The sequence below is a fragment of the Sapajus apella genome, unplaced genomic scaffold (assembly GCF_009761245.1).
Source record: "Sapajus apella isolate SASKATOON/1434 unplaced genomic scaffold, GSC_monkey_1.0 scaffold33, whole genome shotgun sequence".
Lineage (NCBI taxonomy): Eukaryota > Metazoa > Chordata > Mammalia > Primates > Cebidae > Sapajus > Sapajus apella.
Genome location: NW_022436973.1, coordinates 2,166,071 through 2,187,213, shown reverse-complemented (window position 1 = coordinate 2,187,213; position 21,143 = coordinate 2,166,071). Strand labels below are relative to the sequence as shown.

The 21,143-nt window shown below is 42.2% G+C and overlaps 1 protein-coding gene across 3 annotated transcripts in view; it reads right to left on the bottom strand.

Annotated features, from left to right (window-relative positions):
• Window positions 1-21,143, bottom strand: part of CHD6 (chromodomain helicase DNA binding protein 6) — a 193,934-nt gene that overhangs the window by 10,403 nt on the left and 162,388 nt on the right. For all 3 annotated transcript variants that reach the window (XM_032294922.1, XM_032294924.1, XM_032294923.1), the window contains 8 exons: window positions 13,853-13,913; window positions 12,912-13,128; window positions 11,243-11,451; window positions 8,284-9,861; window positions 4,952-5,103; window positions 4,351-4,557; window positions 2,950-3,402; window positions 766-957 (listed from right to left, as the gene is read on the bottom strand). In XM_032294922.1, coding sequence (XP_032150813.1) covers window positions 766-957; window positions 2,950-3,402; window positions 4,351-4,557; window positions 4,952-5,103; window positions 8,284-9,861; window positions 11,243-11,451; window positions 12,912-13,128; window positions 13,853-13,913 — 3,069 coding nt within the window. The remainder of the gene's footprint in view (window positions 1-765; window positions 958-2,949; window positions 3,403-4,350; window positions 4,558-4,951; window positions 5,104-8,283; window positions 9,862-11,242; window positions 11,452-12,911; window positions 13,129-13,852; window positions 13,914-21,143) is intronic.

The window sequence follows — 21,143 nt, the reverse complement described above, 5'->3', positions numbered from 1 at the left end:
TCACCAGGCTGCCAGGGCCCTGTTAATCCCTGGCCTTTTCCTCTTGATCATTTCCTGGGATTCTCTCTCCACTGCTGCTTGCTTGGCTGGTTTCGTCTGTCTCTGGAGGGTGTGCATCTATGCATGTGTTCTCCTTTTCCTGTGCGCTCTCTACCTACATATAAGATCTTATAAGTTAGGTGTACACGGGACAATGATGGTGGTCAGGTAGATGAGCAAGTGAGAAGAGAAAAACAAAAAAAAGGAACAGTACTCAAGAGTCCTCTCCTAAAAATGTCTAGTCTGAAGGACTTAGGACAAAGGCAGTAAGACAGCTTGAAGGGAATGTCCCAAAGCAGAATAACCTTAAAACTAAGAATAGACAGTCCCCCAACCGCCACAAATAGTAATGTATTAACTTGAAAAGAACACAAAGGAACATTTTCATCAGGTGGCAGCATTCATGCAACCTAAAGATTTCTCTCTGAACTTATGATACTGTGTGGCAGTTTTTGTGGGGACAGCAGACAAGTTCTGCCCTCCTAGGATTTTGCATGTCTAGTTTCTAGCATAGTATTTTAACATGGGCTATCGTTTCTATGACTGAGGAATTTAATCAAAATTTAAACTTAAAAACAGAAGTCCTTTAACATGATGTTGTCAGCTGATAGATTTCTCCCAAATAGCTCCCAACTTCCTGGTTTCCCTCAGGATGCTTTCATCGAAAACAGCAACAAGTCAGCAGGAAGTAAACAGTGATCTCAGGCAGCACCAATAAACACTTACTGCCCCAAAGCCAGGAACTTCTAAGGAGTAGTCAGCCTGCTGCCTCAGCCAATCAAGCAGACTCTTATTGGGAATGGCTTTCTCGGCTTGGCTGCTGGCTGCTGTGGCTGGCTCAGGGGCCAAGGTGGCAGGCCCTGGCCCCTCAGGATGTGTGGTGTTCAGGGTGGCCTGCCCTGGGTCTTCATGGACTTCCTGGATGAAGGAAAAACGGGTATGTATAGTTAATCACGACAGAATGAAAATTTGTTTCTAAAAAAAGAAAACACACAAGGTGTTATTTGAATCATTCCATCTATTTTCACCCTGATATTACTCAGCTGGGGTGCCTGAACTAGAACCCTACACACACCACTGACCCACGCATAAATTCTTGCAAGTGATTTGGTGTTCCCTTCACTGGAACACTCCTCTCCCGCTCCTGTCAACTTGGTACACTTTAATTCCACCCTGACTGCTGGATTCAATTTTCCTCCTCTGTCACCATTGCCCACTGTGCCAGGCAGCACTCGCTGCTCCAGCTCCTGTCCCCAAAGCACTTTGCTCCTAGCTCTCTCATGTAAAGAAAATGCCACACCACAATTTACTCACCTACTCACCCTCTATAGTTTGAATGGCTGTGTTACTTCTGTTTTACCAATGCCTATAATAGGGTTTATAACAATGTCAGTGCTAAGTAAATGTTTGCATTAACAAATTTTAAAAATACTCTTGAGGACAAGGGGGAAAATTTTTATCGATTATTCCATTGGAATTCTATGATCGTTACAGAGAAACCATGGTGTTGCACATCTAAAAAAGATAAACTTCTTAAAAGCTTGCAGGATTGAGCAGGGAAAGAACGTGTCACTTCAGCTTCCCAAGTTACTTTGAAAGTTTAAGAGGAAGACATATCCCAAGCCATACGGCTTGGTAGTAAAGTTCTCAGCCCCTAGATAACAAGGTCTTTGGTTTGGTTTCCTGGTTTGTCACTTAGTAGCTGGATAATCTTGGGGAAATTATTTAATGCTTTAAGGCCTTATTTTCCTCATCTATAAAATGGGAATAACGAAGTCCATCTTCAGAATGGTTGTGAGGATCAAACAAGATAATCATGTAAAGCCTTGAACACAGTAAACAGTAGGCACTCAATCAGTACTAGCTATTATTCCTTTTAAAATAAGAAAACGGCCGGGCGCGGTGGCTCACGCCTGTAATCCCAGCACTTTGGGAGGCCGAGGCTGGTGGATCACGAGGTCAAGAGATCGAGACCATCCTGGTCAACATGGTGAAACCCCGTCTCTACCAAAAATACAAAAAAAAATTAGCTGGGCATGGTGGTGCGTGCCTGTAATCCCAGCTACTCAGGAGGCTGAGGCAGGAGGATTGCCTGAACCCAGGAGGCGGAGGTTGCGGTGAGCCGAGATCGCGCCATTGCACTCCAGCCTGGGTAACATGAGTGAAACTCCGTCTCAAAAAAAAAAAAATAAAAAATAAAAAAATAAAATAAAATAAGAAAACATAAAATGTGATTTCTGTTTTGGAGCTCAAAATCCAGTAAATGGGAAAATGCAAAATACAACATGAAGCATTAAACAAAGCATAAAAGGGGTCTCTCTTGGCCAGGTACACGGTTTCTGACCTTTTCTGTTGTTTGTAAATTATTTCCTTTGACTTTGGAACAAACTGTCTTAGGATGATCTCTGCCAATCTTCAAACCTCTGAGGTAGACGCTTTGCCCCACTTGAAGGAGGAGCAAAGTGAGGCTCAGTTGTAGCCCAAGTCAAGCAGCAGAGCCAGGCTCACAATCAGATAGCCCTTACTCCTGTTCATTCTCCCATACCCCAGTCTTAGGAGAGCCTCACTACCCTGGAGAAAAGCCACTGCACACTCAATCCTGCCATCTTGCTCTGCTGTGCTATCAACTGTGGCTCTTCTGAAACCCTGGAGGAGAGGGGCTGTTCCTATCTGAAATGGCAAGACCTCCTGACTCATTTCTCCAGACTGTAGGCAGATTAAATGCCATTAACGACTTAGTAACTACCTAATTCTACAGAGGATGGAGGGCTTCTTATAATGAGGGAAAATAAAGCAGGACAACTGAAATAGAGATAAAAGATCCACAAAATGTTTTGTGTCTGACGAAGAAGGGTGTGTTTCTCAGTGTGGAAAGGTGAATGTTTTTAATCTAATGACCTCGATACCCACCAAGATTCCTGCCTGAAGTGTTTGCTCCTTCAAAAAGATGAGGTCCATCCCTCCTTCAACATGTTTCCGCCTCCCTCTCCGCCTCCTCATGGCCGCATCATCTCTTCTGAGGCTTCCATTGACAATCTGTCCGGTCACGGGATGGATCAGACCAGCTTGCAGAATCCCAGACAAGTCCATGCCAAGGGCCCCCTGAAGTGAGCTGATAGCTCCAATCTTAGGGGTGCTGGAGCTCACTGAGAAAGGGGATGTGCCTCCTGGGGACCCCTCTGATGAGCAGGAAAGGTCTATAGCTGACTCCCCATGCCAGCCATTGAGGATGATAGGGGTGTGCCCGTGGGTGGCAGAGAACTGCTCCAGGCCCCGAGCTTTTGCATCCCTTTCCACTTCAAACTCGTAGGGACGCCTGTGCTTTTGTTCATCCTTTGTGAAAACTGGAGCTAAGAAGCTCTCCTGTGAACACACAAACAAGAGAGGTTTGAATGCCACACAAGTGGCTTAACGCCAACTCTTTCTCCAGACCTGATTTCCCTAGGCCTTATATTATTTCCAATCATCTTCTTAAGAGTTCCAACTCAGGCCTCCTCAAACCTGAGCAGCTTGTTAAAATGCAGATTCTACTTCAGTGGGTCTGAGGTAGAGCCTGAGAGTCTGCTTTTTTAACAGGTTTCCAAGTGCTGCTAAAGCTGCTAGTCCATGAACTACACTTGCTGTTGCAAGATAACGCAGGAATGCTCAACCTCAGCTGTGCATCACAATCACCTGGGAGTTTAAAACAACGCAGTACCTAGGACACGCTCCAGAACAGTTAAATCGAATCATTAGCTTGTCAAGGTCCCCAGCTGATTCCAATGTGCAGTTGAGCATGAAAACCAGCATGTTAATGATGTATCTCAAAACTCATCAACCCCACCAAAACACTAACTCCTGCCTTGATTTCCCTAATTTCTATCAGCTTCCATTGTTAGCTCAGTTCTCCAAGGGTCCATCACACTGTTCCATTCATGCTTCCCTTTCCTTATATATTTATTAGTCATGGAGTCATGTTTGTCAATTCCCCCCTATCTTTGTATCCACTCAGAACCAACTGGAGTCTAGAACCTCTCTTCATCAGTTTCCTGCTTGGCCCCTAGCTAAGCTGTACACCACTCCAGGTGAGCTGCAAACCCCTGCTTTCATCATGCCTTTTCCTGCTCCAAGACTTTTACTAGCTCTCCACTATATACAGGATAAAGGATAAATTCCCCAATCAACATTAAAGGCTTGGCAAACAAAACAAAACAAAACAAAACAAAAACCCTATCCACTGAGTAAATATCTGCTGAATGAATGAACTCAACTGAGACGTGGAACATGCCCATCATTCTTTGTTTTGTGGTCACTCCATTCTTGCAGGCTCACCTTCTGGATCTGGGCTGCCAGTGCTGCGCCGTTGCTGAAGCTGTGTTCTGCTACTTCTGGCTCTGAGAGGCTGGTTCGAGAACCAGCACTGCTGGTTCGTACTGGAGTAGGCAGTGTGCCTGAGGGCTCATACTGCTGGCCTGAGGGCCACTTCCCCTTTAACACCACTTGGCAGATATTATCTAGGCGGTTAATTATCACACGGTCCTAGAAAAAAGGATAAAGCTCTGACGAGTAAGCATCGAGTTGCCTAAATTCACAAAATCCCTTGAGATCAAGGGTCAAGTTTTTCACCAAAAGGAGCTGATAAGAAAAGAGCACACTTAAATCTACTCACTTTATAAGCCTTAAAATAAAAATCATAGTCTAGACAATACAAATTAAAGCCATGATACTATAAATATTAGGACAATTTGAGACCATCTTACAGTCGAATTAGTTAAGGGCATGTATCTAATGTTCAAATGTTACATAACTAGTACTTTTTAAAAGTATTAAACATTTCTCTGAGTGTTGTTCAGAACGATTCTAAAAGGTTTAAAAAAGGCAATTCAAAGCTGAGAATGGTTTGTGGGGGTGGGAAATGCAAGCTCTGGGGTACCTTTGGCCACTCAGAGAAGGAATAGAGGGTTTTCTCCTGCAGCAGCTGAGCAATGGTGGGAGCTCGAGCCTCCTGTAGCTCATCCCCGATGTCTCCTGCGATGCCCGATGTTGAGCTCTTGCTCTCCTCTTCAGAGTATTTCCCTGGATAATCTGGGAAGAGTTTAAAAAAATTGATCAGGCACTTAATTGCAGTAGTGATCTGAGAGATCAGGACATCCTGATCTTTTCCTTTTGCTTTTTAAATGAGCTCAATCTGTGCTAATTTATTTCAAATGGAATATTAATATGATAGCTTCTATTTCCAGGAGAACCCTATTAGTTAAGCTGTAAAAGGCCAATCCTGCTCTGGGGCTCCCAAGGCAAGTCTTCTAGTGAGAGTTTACATCCACACCCAACACAAGAAAAGAGAAAGGAAATTTTTCTTGTGTATCCAAGAGTGAAAGGAGATGAATAACCACAAAGAGGCTTCTTTCTCACTTAATGTAGTGGTCAAGGGAAAGCTGAACATTCTAATACTCTGAGATCTTTTAAGGGACCGTCTATGAAATGCAATCACAGCATGAGGGTGATTAATATGAGAAGGGATGAAATTCATGAAGCTTACAACAAAGGTAAGACAGGCCTGATTCATTTAAGAAAAGAAACTCAGAACATTTTGATTACTTCACTCATGAAGAGAAATGGACATGCAACTTCTTTCATGCTTCAGTAATGGTGAAAGTTTATCATCAACGTGAATGAATCTTCAAAGATCCACTTATAGGAAATGAACAGACAGTGGTGAAACACCAAGGCAGGAAAAGTTGTTGACCTCTTTCTTGGTGAAATGACAAGCAGCATCCATCCTGACATGTGGATATTCTACTTCTGAATGTGCAACAAGTCCCCTAGGGAGCTGTAGTAGCCCCTGACCATGAAAAACATTGCCTTGCTAGGCCTGGTGGACTCAGGATAAATAAGACAGATGTGGCCCAGGCCCTCACGGTTCGTACAACCTTATGAGGGAAGACAGCCAGGAAAGCAGGAGCAACTAAAATTATAAGCTAAGCTAAGTGCTATCGAGGGAAGGAAACAAGGTGCCGTAACAGGGAACAAGAGGGAAGAGCCTACTCAAGTAGGTTGGTAGAGAGCCTCTCGGAGGAGGCAACCCCCATGAAGATGAGGAGGCAGTGGGGAAGAGTATTGTGCACATGCTGAGGAACTAAGTGATGGCCAGGAGAAAAGTACAAAGATGAGGCTAGAGAGGTGGAAATTATCTAGAACATGCTGAGACCTATAGGCCAGGACAGAAAATTTGGATTTTATTCTAGACTCAATGGGGGACCGCCACTGAAAGGTTTTAAACAGAGGAGTTGAGTTTAAGTTTTTTTTAAAAAAGCAAAATGATGTGAGAGAGAAAACCTGGAAAAAGCCAGGAGACCTGGGGGCTGGCCCTGACAGGTGTACCAATTAATTACTGTTCCTTCAGGACTGTAGATTTCTAGTCTCAAAAGCAGGGCTAATCCCCTCTGCCCGAACTGTTCCACACCTTGTATGTGTGGATGATCCCTTACAAGGTCTGCAAAAGCATTTTTAAAAGCATCAATGAAAGGGACTCCCACCACGTATGCATATGCTGCTCACCAAAGCTTAAGGTCACTACTGCTTTTACTCTGACTTAGCAACACTGATGCTGCCACCAAAGGACACCAGTTCGGGAACATAATTTCTCCTTTAAACCATACTTGTCTTTACTTTGTATTCACTTGACTGCCTGGGTATCCATGGACTGATTATTTGGTGATTTTAATCCACAATAGGGTTCAAAAAGCAATGTGGGTTTTATAATTCAACACATGGCAGCAATCCTTCGCGGCCTATGGTGAGGAGGATCAGGCATAGTTGTAGACTGGGTCCTTCTGGGTTGGCTGGGGTTACAATTCTATTAAGCTACTTTCAGTTTGGTGTCTTGGTCTTTATCTTAACTAGTGTGTAAATTTTAATTTGGGTTCAGAACTCTTCCCAAGAGCTCTGAATGACTAAAACCATGATGAGGAGTTTAAAAATAAAAAGCTAGGTAACTTGAGGCTGGGTGCAGTGGCTCATGTCTGTAATCCCAGCACTCTGGGAGGCTGAGGCAAGTGGATTGCTTGAAGCCAGAAGTTCAAGACCAGCCTGGACAATATGGTGAAACCCTGTCTATACTAAAAATATAAAAAATTAGCCAGACATGGTGGCACATACCTATAATCTCAGCTTGGGATGTTAAAGCATGAGAATTGCCTGAACCCAGGAGGCAGAGGTTGCAGTGAGCTGAGATTGTGCCACTGCACTTCAGCCTGGGTTACAGAGCAAGACTCTGTCTCAAAACAAAAACAAAAACAAAAACTAGATAACTTGAGGGACTTAGCTTAAATCCTCTCATTCCCTCTTATTACATAAAACCACTGCCCCAGAAAGGGAGGGTGTGTCTGCCTACACCCCTAAGCACCACAGTGGACCAGGCATGAAGAGAGTTGTTTTTGGTTTTCTGTTCACCCTACCAGGCCTTCTTAGATCTGAAAAAATTAAAACTACAGCCAACAATCAGTTGTTGCTGTTGTTCCTCAGGATCCCTAATCACTGCATGTCTATTCTTGAAAAGCGCACAGAATTTCAGGGTCACCTAGATTCTTAACATTTTGAAATTCCTTTGAGCTTGAACCCTTATCTCAGATTTCCCTATTTAAAAGAATCAAATCTATTTCTTTATTGCTGTAAACTTTTTATTTCTGTTGAGTTACTGAAAGGAATCTAAACCAAATGCACTGATATTAAGCCACACAGTTTTGACAATGACATGAATAAATGGCTCTTTTTTTGCTCATCTTAACAAAGATCAAATTTATTTGTATGTTTGTATAGTTCCTGAAAAACTAGCTGCTCCTGTATTAAAGTGCAAGCTCCTAACATCCCAAGGCTGTTCCCCTTTAGCCAGTTTGAAACACCTTATTTAGCGGAAGAACAAACTATTTCCCCTTAACACCATACATAGCATCTATTGAATGAAAATACATGAGCTCTCTTTAACATAAAATCATTGCTCCAGAAAGGGAGGATGTGTGCCCAAATTGTACGGGTAATGCAGCCAAAGTGCTATGACTGTCTATAATCTTCCTCAATTTTCTACAACATGACCACAGTTAATAAGCTACTCTGATTTTCAGTCCGGGGCCTATGACCTTTGGTTAGGGTAGGCAAGTCTGTTTCAGAAGCTGTAAAAATATGAAGCACTCTCTCCCCCCAAACCCATCCCCCCCATCATTTGACAACTAGTTTATCCAAAATACCACAAGATCCTACATACTGTACCTTGACTGTGGCAGATTCCATCTCTTTCATAATCATCTTTATTCTCAAAATCTATGTCTTCTGATTTGAGCTCGCTTGCTTCGAGAGGATATGTGGGGAAAACTTTTTGCCCCTCTGCACTTTCTTTCCAAGGTTCTTTTAAAAGCTCATGTTTCACTTTAAACAGCTCTGATGGAATAGCAGTGGGTTCACCCTCCATGGCGATAGTATTGGTTTTGCTTCTGAACAGATCTGGGTTATAAGCCTTGGGTTTCTCGATTTCAAATTTATCATTCTCAAGGCCATGCATCCACCTCTCCATGTGTTTGCAGTGGCACTGACAGGCTGCTGGAGGGGGGAAAGCCCTCTGTAGTCCAGGAGTCTGGTTTGCTGCCTCTAAGCCTCCTTTCTTGGTTTCATCTACATGGAAGCCTTGGCCCTTTTCCCTTGAGATGTCAGTAGTGGGCTCCATGAGATGTAATACCTCTGATCTTTCCCCCACGCCTGCTGCCATGGCAAAGTTTTCCTCCTCATTTTCCTCCTCTTCCTCCTCCTCCTCACTGTGGTTCTGACTCAAAATCAATTTACTTTCTAGGCTTTTGTTTTCCAACAAATCAATTAATTGCTGATCTGATGACAAGTTTCTTTTGGAGTCACAGATACTAAGACTGCACATATCTACAAACCCACTTTCATTTCCTGGATTCAGGGAAGGAGAAGCTAAACAGTTGGCTTCCAGCCGGCCGATGCTTTCAGGTCTCTGTCCTGCCTCACTGCAGCAGAGCTCCCCTTCCTTTGAAATAGACATCAATAAATGTTTTCCATTTTTAATGTTTGCTTGAGCTGCTACTCCTCCTGCTTCTAAGCTACCAATAAAGGCAGGGCTGGAAGCTATTTCTGCCTCATGGCCACCAGGCTGGCAGTTCCCATCTTTGCTTGTTGAGATGGTAATAACATCTTTTGCAGATTCTGTATTGGTACTTGGGCTCTCCCGAAAAGAGCCTGGTTCTTTGCTGAGCACCTTCTTACCATACATCATGCTCTCTAAGGACTCAGGCAGCAGACTTTCATCATGGTTGATGGAAATGACATCCTGAACTTTAGAAATAAAGTTTTCACAAGCCACATCAGGCAGGCTGAGATGATCATCTCTGCTTTCTACTTTCACTAGATTCTCAGGTTCATTTTCAAGGGTCTCTGAAGTCCTACTCATCTGAGTATATGTAAGAGATTCATATAATTTGGAGTTGGTCTGGTAAAGGCAACAGAGATTTCCTGGTGCCTGGGTGTCAGATCTTTTATGCTGAGCATAGTTTCTATAGGCATCCAGGAAGGACAGTTGGGGGTCATTCATAATATAACAGTCAGTGCGGTTCAGCCCATGTTTGGCGGTGCCGATGAGCAGGTCTCGATCGTGCTTCCCACACTCCCACCAGACTGGGAGGTAGAGGCTGGGCCTGCACAGCTGGAGGCGTTCATGCAGCTGAGGGCACTTGAGCACTTGCTCTCGGACTTTCCGTAACAGTTCAATGCGGTACAGAGTTCTTGCAGCACGTTCCTCAGTGATGGGTTCAACGTAGATGGTGGTATCTGGGGGAGCTGGAGAGAAAGGGAAATAAAGCCTATCACTGAAGGTGGCCTCAGACACTAGCTGCCCAACTGTGCCCCTGCATCTTTGGTCTTGGGAGTTTAGCTCCCTGGCTCCTCAGCATGGCAGTTTTAAATGTGTAGGCCCCTGCTAAAATAGGAAACTGAAAAATGGAAGGCTTTTCTAAAGCAAGGACAGACCCAAGGGGTGTGAAAGAAGAGCATAAAAACTCCAGATCTGAAAATAATATTAGTTTACTTTAAATAAGCATGTACTGGGCCAGGCATAGTATAGTAGTAGTTCACGCCTGTAATCCCAGCACTCTGAGAGGCAGAGGCTAGGAGGATTGCTTGAGGCCAAGAGTTCAAGGCTAGACTGGGCGACAAAGTGAGACACCCACGTCTACAAAAAATAAAAAAAAATTATCTGGGCATGTCAGTACATGCCTATAGTCTAGCTGCTTGGGAGGCTGAGGCAAGAGGATCCGGGAGCCCAGGAGTCTGAGGTTACAGTGAGCTCTGATCACACCACTGTACTCTACACCAGGTACTTTATATATGTTACTTAGTTCTCACTAAAATCCCACCATACACCATCATCATGCCTGTCCTGTTTCAAGGATAAGGAAATTGGCTCAGATAAACTACCTTGATTCAGGTGGCAGAAACAGGATTTAAATCCAGGTTTTGTCAGTGTAACTCCAAGGTCCACAACTTTCCAATATATCCAGCTCCCTGGTTTGGATGGAAACACTTCAGCCATGCCACACAGAGGGCAAAGGCTGGGATGTCTTGTGTGTGACTGAGTAGGCTCAAGGTTAGCTTTACCTTTCCTAAAATATAGTCCCATGATCCAGAGCAAGTTCATCTACATGAGGCTAAAGGGAGGCCTGAAGGAAGCTGTTGCAAGTGCTGAGCAGGAGGACATTTCTCAAAATGGCTCTCTATTGGATCAGGGGATATTTAAATGACAGCCACTTACTTTCTATAGTTACAAGTCCACACATGAGAAAACACTTAAAATTATTAAGATTTAATCTAAGGAAGGTGCAAAGTTCAGAATAGGATAAATCTGAACATGACTTAAAAAAAAACCATGAGTTAAAAAAACCCCTATGCTTTGGAAAAAGTGGTTAATAGTCTCTCAATACTTCTGTGATGTTTTAAGCTGAATTTTAACTTTCATTGAAGTTATATCATTTTGGGAGAGAGATTTTATTTTATGAGGTGGACCCAATTAGAAGTTTATGAATTTCTAAAAGCCCACTTATCTTTATCTAAATTCCTCAGGTAGACTCTAGTTTTCATAGATATACCTAAAGTAATTCTGTAATTTGAAAATCAGAATGTTCTTTCCTTGTCTCATATGACAATATACTAATAGTTTTCTCACCGCCATCTTTCCATGTGGGTAGACGACAGACGTTCCGGCACATGGCCACAAAACTATAAAAATACTGTTCCAGGCTCTCATCAGACTTCTTGTCCAAACGGGAAATGATGCGGAACTGTGTCCAGTCAAAGGTTTTCTTTTCTTGATCGTAAACAACACCAAAGGAAGACAATGTTCTATAGAAGTCTGCTTGTTCTCTCCTAGTCCACCTTGAGATTTAATCAGAAAGAGTGAGCTGTTTCTTCTTCTTCTTCTTCTTTTTTAAAAATTGCTTGAGAACCTACTATGAGAGCCCATAAAGTCAAGAAAGGAGGCAGATCTGGTTTGTGTCTTCTATCATTTTTATTTAAGTTAAACTGGGCTGAGAGGCTTATAATGAAAACAGCCTATTTTTCTACTTCCAAAGAGGTAACTATTTTCCAATCTTTCAGCTCTTTTTTCTGGTGTTTATCTCCCTATTTCTAAATCAGGTATACACTTGCTATCTCTTGATTCATCAATTTTAGGAATTACCTAGTGAACTTCTGCCTGTAGAAGATGAAGATTTAAAAAATACTATATATGCTTAAATATCTAGCCTTATTATTATTTTTTAACCTGTATGGCAATATAGAACCAGAGAATCCTGGAGGGATCTTCTAGACCATTAAATTCAACCTCCTCATCTTACTGGTGTCCTGTAGGGAAGTGACTACTTCAGTAACACATCCGCTGCCTCCCCATCTCATACAGCTTTTCTTTGTGGTTTTATGGAGGTAGGGTGTCCACAACAATTATCTTCTCTGGAACACAAAGGTTCTCTAGTCTTTATATTCTATATGACTTAAGGGAGGTGGATAATTATATACCACCAAAGTCTTTATGAGGGGCTCCTGGGCAGGGTGCTCTCCTCTCCAGAGGGAGCCTAGCTAGGCCTAAAGGGTGCAGAGTGAGGTCAGAGTGAGAAGCAGGGAAGAAGTGGCTCTGGTTCTTCTCTTTAGAGATAGGTAAGAAGGAAGAAATACGTTCCCTGAACTATCAAATTTCACAAGACAGGAGTAGAGAGAAGTAACTGAATTTGTTATGCACTCTTCTTTTAATTCATGGGATATTTCACCAGAAGGATATAGAGAGAGGACTCAAGGAACTGCAGCTTCGTTGATACTTTCTGGTGGCGTCATTCATAGCCTATGCTGGCCTTCTTTAAGCCTTTTAGAGCTTAATTCTCAGATAGGCAAGTAACTGCTAGTAATTTATTCCTTCCTTCTGGGCTTGCATATTATGGTATTTACTGCCCTCAAAGGCTTGAAGGATTTAGCTATAATAAGACAGCTTCAATGCACATTGTTCCTTTGTTGCTAAAACAATTAGGGGGTCTGAAATGGTCTGAGACATTCTAGCATGGTGTTTCTAAACCACAACCCTAGAGACTGGGATTTCACTTGGGGAAGAGTGTCAAGTTAGAAAATCATAAGAATCTGGAAACTGTAAACACAGGGTGTTCCTAGACCTCATCAGACTCTCATCACCATGATACCATCACAATTGAAGGCTGAATGTAATGAATTCTGGAGATAACCTAACTTCACACGAGAATAGAAATACACTCGTCCTCCAGCTACCAGCTTTACCTTTTGAAAACTTTACCCAGTGGGTGGCTGAGCATGCCCCTTTGGCCACTGGCTTTTACCTCTTTTGGGCTTCCTTGTTGATGAGGTCCATTTCTGAGGTTCTCCTGAACATCTCTTCCTGAACCCAGTATCCTTGGTTACCTGGTCCCAAAATTTCAGGCCGGCACAGTTCCTTGCGGTTGCAGCGCTGGTAAACAGTGACCAGACGTCTGAGACGAGCTGTGAGGGCGGATGAAACTGGCCAGGGCGATTTGTCTGGGTCGGAGCCATCCTGGGCTTCAAACATCAGTGAGGATATTAGTATTTACAAACAGAACTAAAACAGGAGTAACTGTCTTATGGTTTTGTTTAAAAAAAAAAAAAAAAACCAAAAAACAAAGCTGACTCAATAACTTAGTCAAAGTAGTTACTGTTTTAATAATTGGCCCAGGAACTAGGCATGGCTGGAAGGGCTGCAATTTTGCCTTAGATACAGCTTATGCCAATTCTGTTATCTCTCAAACACAGAAGTATCCTTTTGTGGTGGCAGTACTGATTTGAGGACCTTGCTCTAAAGCACAGGAATGAGCAGACCCTTTGTTGCCGCTTTGTAGCTGGGCCTTCCAATTACCAAAACTCTTGCCATGTCTGAATTTAGAAAATTCAAAAACCAAACTAAACCAAATCAAATCCCCCAACCTTTCTTTATATATATTAAAAAAATCAGAGTCATCACAATCCCGTTTTACCTCTCAGACCCTATTCTAACTTAAGATATTAACATTTACTTCACTTTCAAATTTTAATGCCAGGTTGAGGAAGCCAGAGCCATGTTAAAGCTCCATGTGTAACTCCAGGAGAGGCTGATGAAGGTCAACTTACTTGGCTTTTTAAAAGAGCCTCCTTAAAAAAAACACATGTTAATAGCAAACACATCAATGCCCTTAGGATAACTAACAAACCGGGACTTTACTTTTCTATGCCTTCAGAAAAGTATGCCTTCAGAAGGACATAGTCTCACCTGCCCGGCTGTCATCCTTCTTTTCACCAAAAATGCCATCACCTCCATCACTGGAACTCTCCTAGGGATAAATAAAGCCACTCCATCAGCAAATGTCATCAGCAAAACTGCAGCTTAGAAGAAACTAGCTCAGAGAGTCCCAATACAGAAAGAGTAAGCATTACACATAAGAGACGTCTCCTGCCAATGAACAACTCAGACCAAGATAGGAGCTGATAAATAAAGCTTACTTCTGCACAATCTTAAAAGAGCCAAAAAGCAGTTTATTTAAAATAAGTTTTTTTTTTTTCCTTTTCCTGGAACCATGTGGAATGCTTCTGCCTGTAGAGAATCAGCCTTAGCAATGATGAACTGGCATGCTCTCCCTGGCAATTACATTTTACAAGTACTATTTTAGTTGTGAATTTAAATATTTGCTTTACTATCGTCACTTGCAATTTAATACTGTCATTTCACAAAGGTTGTGCCTGCATTTCTGTTCTTTTGCTGTGAATAAGTGTCACGCTTGTGTTCATTATGGTTAGCTTACTTCACAGCAACAGACACTGTTTTCATAAAACACTACTGCTCCAGACATGAAACCTGATGGCGCAAAACCCTGGCAATTTGAAATTAAAATCACAACTTGAGCTCTAAGTGAATCTGGAGTAATATCACAAGCACTGAGCTTGCCCAGGTTGGTGTATATGTCAAACTGGCTTTAATGGATTCCTTCTCTTGGTCTCAGGAACGGAACTTTTAACACCCGTTATATATAATGCAGGTGGGAATCTGAGGGGTAGGAGAAGTGACTGTGCTATTTTTCAACTGGACTCCAATTTCAACATTAAAACTGACTATATTTTGACCAGCATCTTTTGACCTGAATGACAGTACAGAACAACTTCAGGATTCAAAACTTTGCTATTTTAGAGTACAGAGTCAGAGACAAGGGTCAGCAAACTGTACCCTTCAGGCTGTTTCTGTGAGGGTCTCAAGCCAAGAATGGTTCTTACTTTTTTTTTTTTTTTTTAAAAAGAGTCATGCTGTGTCCCAAGGCTCAAGTGCAGTGGCGCGATCTCAGCTCACTGTAACCCCTGCCTCCCGGGTTCAAGTGATTCTCCTGCCTCAGCCTCCCGAGTAGCTGGGACTAGAAGCAGTGCCACCACGCCCAGCTAATTTTTACATTTTTAGTAGAGACGGGGTTTCGCTATGTTGGCCAAGATGGTCTTCATCTCTTGACTTTGTGATCCACTTGCCTCAGCCTCCCTAAGTGTTGGGATTATAGGCGTGGGCCACTGCACCTAGCTGGTTCTTACATTTTTAAAGGGTGGGAAAAAAAAGGGTGACTGGGCGCAGTGGCTCACGCCTGTAATCTCAGCACTTTGGGAGGCTGAGGCGGGGGTATCACGAGGTCAGGAGTTCGAGACCAGCCTGGCCAAGATGGTGAAACCTCTTCTGTACTAAAAATTTAAAAAAAAAAAAAAAAAAATTAGCTGGGTGTGGTGGCACATGCCTGTAGACCCAGCTACTTGGGAGGCTGAGGCAGAAGAATCGCCTGAATCCAGGAGGTGGAAGTTGCAGTGAGCCAAGATCACGCCACTGCACCTCAGCCTGGGTGACTGAATGAGACTGTCTCAAAAAACAAAAACAGAAAACAACAACAACAAAAAACGAGGGTGGAAAAAAAAAAGGGAAGAAGAATATGCAACAGAGGTCATATATGGCCTTCTAGCCCAAGGTATTTATTACTATCTGTTCCTTTACTTACTACCCCCTGGAATACACAATACAGAGACCACTAACCTAGTACAGTAGGAATGGAGGCACCCATGACTGCCAACAGTGAAAATTCGAAATGCTCTCTTGAGCCCCTGATACCATGCAAAGACCTAAAAGAGAAAGCTCTGAGAAGCTGAAGAACAGGAGCCCATTTTCTAAATGAAATTCTCTCTTATGCAGAGCAGTGATAATAGCTAATATTACTGAGAACTATGAGTTAAGCATTGCACAAAACGCTTTACATGGCTTACCTCATTTAGTTAGCAGAACTGTCTCAATAGGTAAAAACCATTACTATGGTCATTTTACAGATGCAGAAAAGCCCTAGGAAAGTTCAGTAACTTGCCCAACAACACACAGCTGGCAAGTGGCAGAGCTGGGATCCAAATACAGGTAATCTGATTTGAGAGCCAATACTTTCAACTATCAAGCTATCTAAAAAAGGACAAGAGAATCTTAGATGAAAATCTGTTTTGGAGAGTGAAAACATATTTATAACATAAGTGGGAACACTAGCTAGTCTCCTTTGCCTGGGCCAGAATTGTCTCCTGTCATCTAATATTAATGAAGAGTGAAAACCTAGGGCTGATCTATTGTATCATTTTGAAGTGGCAGTTAAATATACCATCTTATCCTATACTACTATTTAGGTAGTTAAAAAACAACCTACTATGCCTTATATAATTTCCTGCCAGAGAGAACTTTAAAAATGTCCCCATGGCATCTGTGAAGATCATTTGAATGCTGAAATATGTAAGTGTGGTACTTCCAGCTGAGAAATGTTCTATGGCCTATAGAACGTGGCTGGCAGATCCCGGAGCTACCATGCTCCTTCTTGCCATGTACTGGTGGCTGACATGGGGATCATCATACCCCAAGTCCATGAGAGCAGGCTCCCAGCTGGTGTGAGGCAGGCACACAGCAAATGCTAGCTTCCCTTCCAGTCCACCTAGCAGTTTCTGTTGGTACAGTTAGTTAATATGAATAGTTTTAGGCAAAACTCTCAAGAAGGAAAGCTTTTAGTGTTTTTCTGTTCCTGTCCTCTCTTGGAGGCACTTCCTCTCTCTAGAAATGACAGAATGAAGAAGACCTCGTTTGTTGGTAGCTCAAGTGAAAAAGATGTCAGACTTTTAGTTAATAACCAGTTTAATCTGAGTGTGTGAGGTGCTGTAAGTGACAGTCCTGGGCACACAGAGGCCCTGCAATTGCTTCGTAGTCTAATATTTGCTACCTCAATTTCTGCTTACATGAAGCAACTTGAAAGAAATGTTCATCTTCGAAGAGGTATGAATCAATCATCTCAGAGTGAAGGGCCCCAAAGTGCTGACAAGAATGTCAACAACAAAGGACACTGATTGGTTACAATATGCAATTTCTCCATCCTGAGAAACAGAGTCCCATGTGGGACTCCATACATGTGGTTTGGAGTCCCATGATCCACGGCTCTCTGGCCTTGGGTAAGTTGTTTTGATCTCTCTCAAGCTCATTTCTTCTTTTGTAAAATTGAGACAATACCTACTTTATAGGGTGACTGTGGGGCACAAATGAGTAGATGTATGTAAAGTGTGTAATCAAAAGCTGCACTGAGCAAATACCCACCAAGTGGTGGCTGGGACTGAGAAAATACTGACAAACATTCCCAACTACCAGATAGTCACTTAACATTTCTATCATTCAACTAAAGTGTGTATGGCTTAATAGCAGAACAACAGCAACAGCAGCAGCAGCAGCAGCAGCAACAACAACAAAACAACAACAACAACAAAGGCCTACTGAGCCCCATGTCAGTTGCCAGATAGAGTACAAAGTACTTTATATGCATTTTTTCATTTATTCCTTATAAAAACCCATTTTAGACAGGAGGAAACTGGAACACAGAGTTTAATAATGTTGTCCAAAATAACTCATAGTTATCAAATGGTGAAGATGGAACTCAAACCCAGAAGGTCTGACTCCAGAGGACGAGCTCCTAACTACTATGCAGTGTTGCCTCTGGAGATAAAGTCACACTGGGCTGACTGAAAAGCACTGCCCTTAACTAAAAGTGACCTAACTCCAAGCATGCTACTTCCCCTGGGGCATGAGGCTCTGTTTTCCTCTCTGAAAGTGGGAGATCTAGTCTTCAGGCCTGGCTGCCTCCCCTACTTGGTTTTGGTGTGGGTGAGGTGGTGGCAGCAGGAGTGCAGACCAGGCAGGACCTGCAGACATGGAATTTCTTCTTTGCTCTTACAAAACCCCAGAGCCAAATGTCTCCTTGCATTTAGCTAAAGAATGAAGGTCTCCTAAGTATTAGGAACTGTGCTAGGTTCCAGGGCTGCAGCAGTGAAAAGGATGGGATTATGATCCTTCTGGACCCAGTCTAATGGTTTTAAGAGGCACATTAATAAATAGTGGACATGCAGTGTGGTAAGTGCTTTTAAACACAGTAGGAAAACAGGAAAGAGTTACCAACTCTGTCAGACCCAAATTGGGTAGGGGGAAAGTAACCAAGAGGTGACTTCTGAGCTAGATATTGAAGGATGTATAGGAGTTTGCTAGGAGAACACAAGGGCTCTCTGTATCAAGGTGACAGGATGTACAAAGGCAGAGCTACAAAGTCCTCAGACCCCACTGTGGTTTTACTTTGCAGGAAAAACAAGCATCTTACCCTGGCATAAACTTCAGGTGGAAAGTAGATATACCCCAAATGCCATTAACATAATATTCAAGGATTTGATTATGGAAAGATTACAAAATTTAGAGAAAGAAGAGGGCAGGGGAGATACTGCTCTTCTGTTCCCTGGCTGTATGAATTTTTGCAGTTGATTAAAATTATTTGAGCTCCCTCATCTCTACAATGGGCATAAGTAAATGCCTAACAGATGGGGAAGTGTGCTTTTTAAGTGTCAAAGTATACACAAATACTAGTATTTGAGTTAACAAAATCCTCAAACTCTTTTCTTCCTTTACTCAGAAAATGCTTCGGTTCCAATCCAAGATCAAACTCTTAACTCACAAGAAGAGGGTGCTTGTTCAGTTCTTAATTAAAGTTTTCATACAATGGAATTTGGCAAGTTCCTGGCCATGACTTCATCGTTTTACGCCCAGACCCCATGGTTCACAGAGCACCTGAGATGTCACAGCCAACTAACATAGGAACTGTGGCACAGCATGGACATGCCATGCTTATTATAGCATACTACAATAAGAATTGTGCATTACTTACTGCTATTTCTGTTAAAAGACATGTTCCTTTCCCCACATACTGGCTGTGATAGAGAAAGATTTTGTTTACAATTCTAGGCTCCAGACCATTCCAACCCAAATATACTTTCAGACTAACTGCTTTTGAAGATTTCTGTAGGTACACTGAATCTGGCTGCAGGTGACATCTGCAATGATTTGCCAATCCAAAGTGCTATTGGTATTAAAACAGAAGGTGTGGGAAGCTGTAACTTAGATCATTTCAAATCTCCTTTCAAATTCTAACATTCTATGACTCTCTGAACGACACATTTTAAGAGAATAACAACCACAGTGTGCTCCAGAAGGTGCTGGAATAGAAAGAAGTCTTGAGATGATATGATATGAAAAAATATAGAGGAACTAGAGATATTTTACCTGAAAAGAACTTTAAAGAAATTAAGGTCATGAGCTGGTCTCAGTAATTTAAAATTCTATCACAGGGGAAAAACAAGAGTTTTGTTCTTTGTGGTACCAAAAAGAAAGCTAGATGGAATCCGTGGAACCAGCTGGGAGGCAGATTCCTGGTTTGGTAAAAGGAAGTATCATCCAATAATAAAACAGACTTCCTTGGAAGGCTGCATGTTCCTCTTGTTTTCCCCATGAACTCCTGGGAATCCCTAGCCTACCTGAAACGACCCCGACAGCCATGCTGTGGCTGGAGAGGCAACGCCACACTGAGAGACCACTCGGGCATGTGCTAGGGTTCCTTGCAATGCTAAGACTCTGCCAAACTGTTAAATGTTTCCCTTTCCATGCCCAGGTCTGTGTAATTCAGGAGAACTGCTCTAATGAACAGGCTCTTTTTACACAATGCTTTGGGCTTCTTTATTTCTGCCTGAGGACAGAGCTGAAAGAAGGAAACACCAAGCAGTGTCTTCAGTGCAGTAGGTAGGGAGCAAGAGAGAAGCAGGGTGGGCAGCAGGCTGGGCTCAGATGCTGGCCATCTCTCTACAAGTGTGGTTTTAGCATGAAGACTAGAAGTCAAGGTGAATCTATTTACAGTCTGTCAACCTCAGAATCTGGAGAAACCCACTTCCCATTTCATCTGCTTTTGATGATATTCTATACCCCAGGTTTTAAGGAGGTGAAGAGCAAAGAAATCATAAACATGTAAATTTTGTAAATAAATACAAAAGTAATTCCAGAGTTTAATCCTACTACATAAGAGCACTTAAGTTATTTTTACTGATTCTGCCATAGCCCTCCACTGCCCTCCTAATTGATTAAGCACGTCCAGTTTAATGTCAAAGGCTTTCAGAGGCTGGAGTCTTCATATGAGCTGCTGATGGGAGGAAGGGGCATAAACATGCACCTCAAATACTCTCTACCATCTGGTCTATGAAAAGAATATTCAACTACAGCAAAGAATACCGGAATACTCTGTCATCTAGTGGCTGTGAGAATTTGGCTAAATCCTTTAACTTTCAGGGAGGGCCTAATGTTTCCTCAGCCCTCAAATGAGGACAGTAATATCTGCTGTGCTTTCTTCACAAGGGTGAGGTGAGAATCACTTAAAACAAATGGAATAACTGGTTTGAAGAGAGTCAAGTTCCGCATGAGAATAATGTATGACTTTCATTTATTTGGTACTTGAGTTGTTTCTACAGGAAAACATGTCCCAAATTCCAGACAAAATAAATAACATAAACTAGGGACTGGAATGGCAGAACATGGATTTTAATTGTCAAGACGAGAACCTAACTTCCTTCATGTTACAAGGGTCTGAGGCTTCATGCTGATTTGCTTCAATCCATTGCTTCTCAAACCTTGAGGACACAGAGAAATGTTATCTTTGAAAAATTATTATCTATTTTAAGAAAGGGATGCCATCGTTATTGTTACAGGAGTCAGAGTTGATAGAGGCCAAAGTAAATAAATACCATACAGTCTGCAAGCTAGAATAAACAGAATAGAATAAAAAATATGAATTTTTTTGGTTAGTGATCAGGAGACTAAGAGAGATGACCCTTGCAGAGGAGTCACTTGGGGACAATGCTACAGTAACCTCTGGGATCCAGAATCTATAACATCCTAATATTTGCTCTATTACTCAAAGCTAGAGAAAATTTGGTCATATGGCCCAGGTAAGGTTTCAGTCTGCCGCTTCTGAGACGCATTTCCCTATTCTTTAAGTACAATTAAACCCTCTAGATATTAAATATGAAACAAACATAAGAAAACTCTGAATGGTGCAAAAAAGGACAAACTAGAGACCTCCGGACCCAAGAAATAACATGATGAAAAATAAACTTTTTTTTTTTTTTTTTTTTTTTTGCTTCATATATCCTAGATTTGGAGGTAAAGA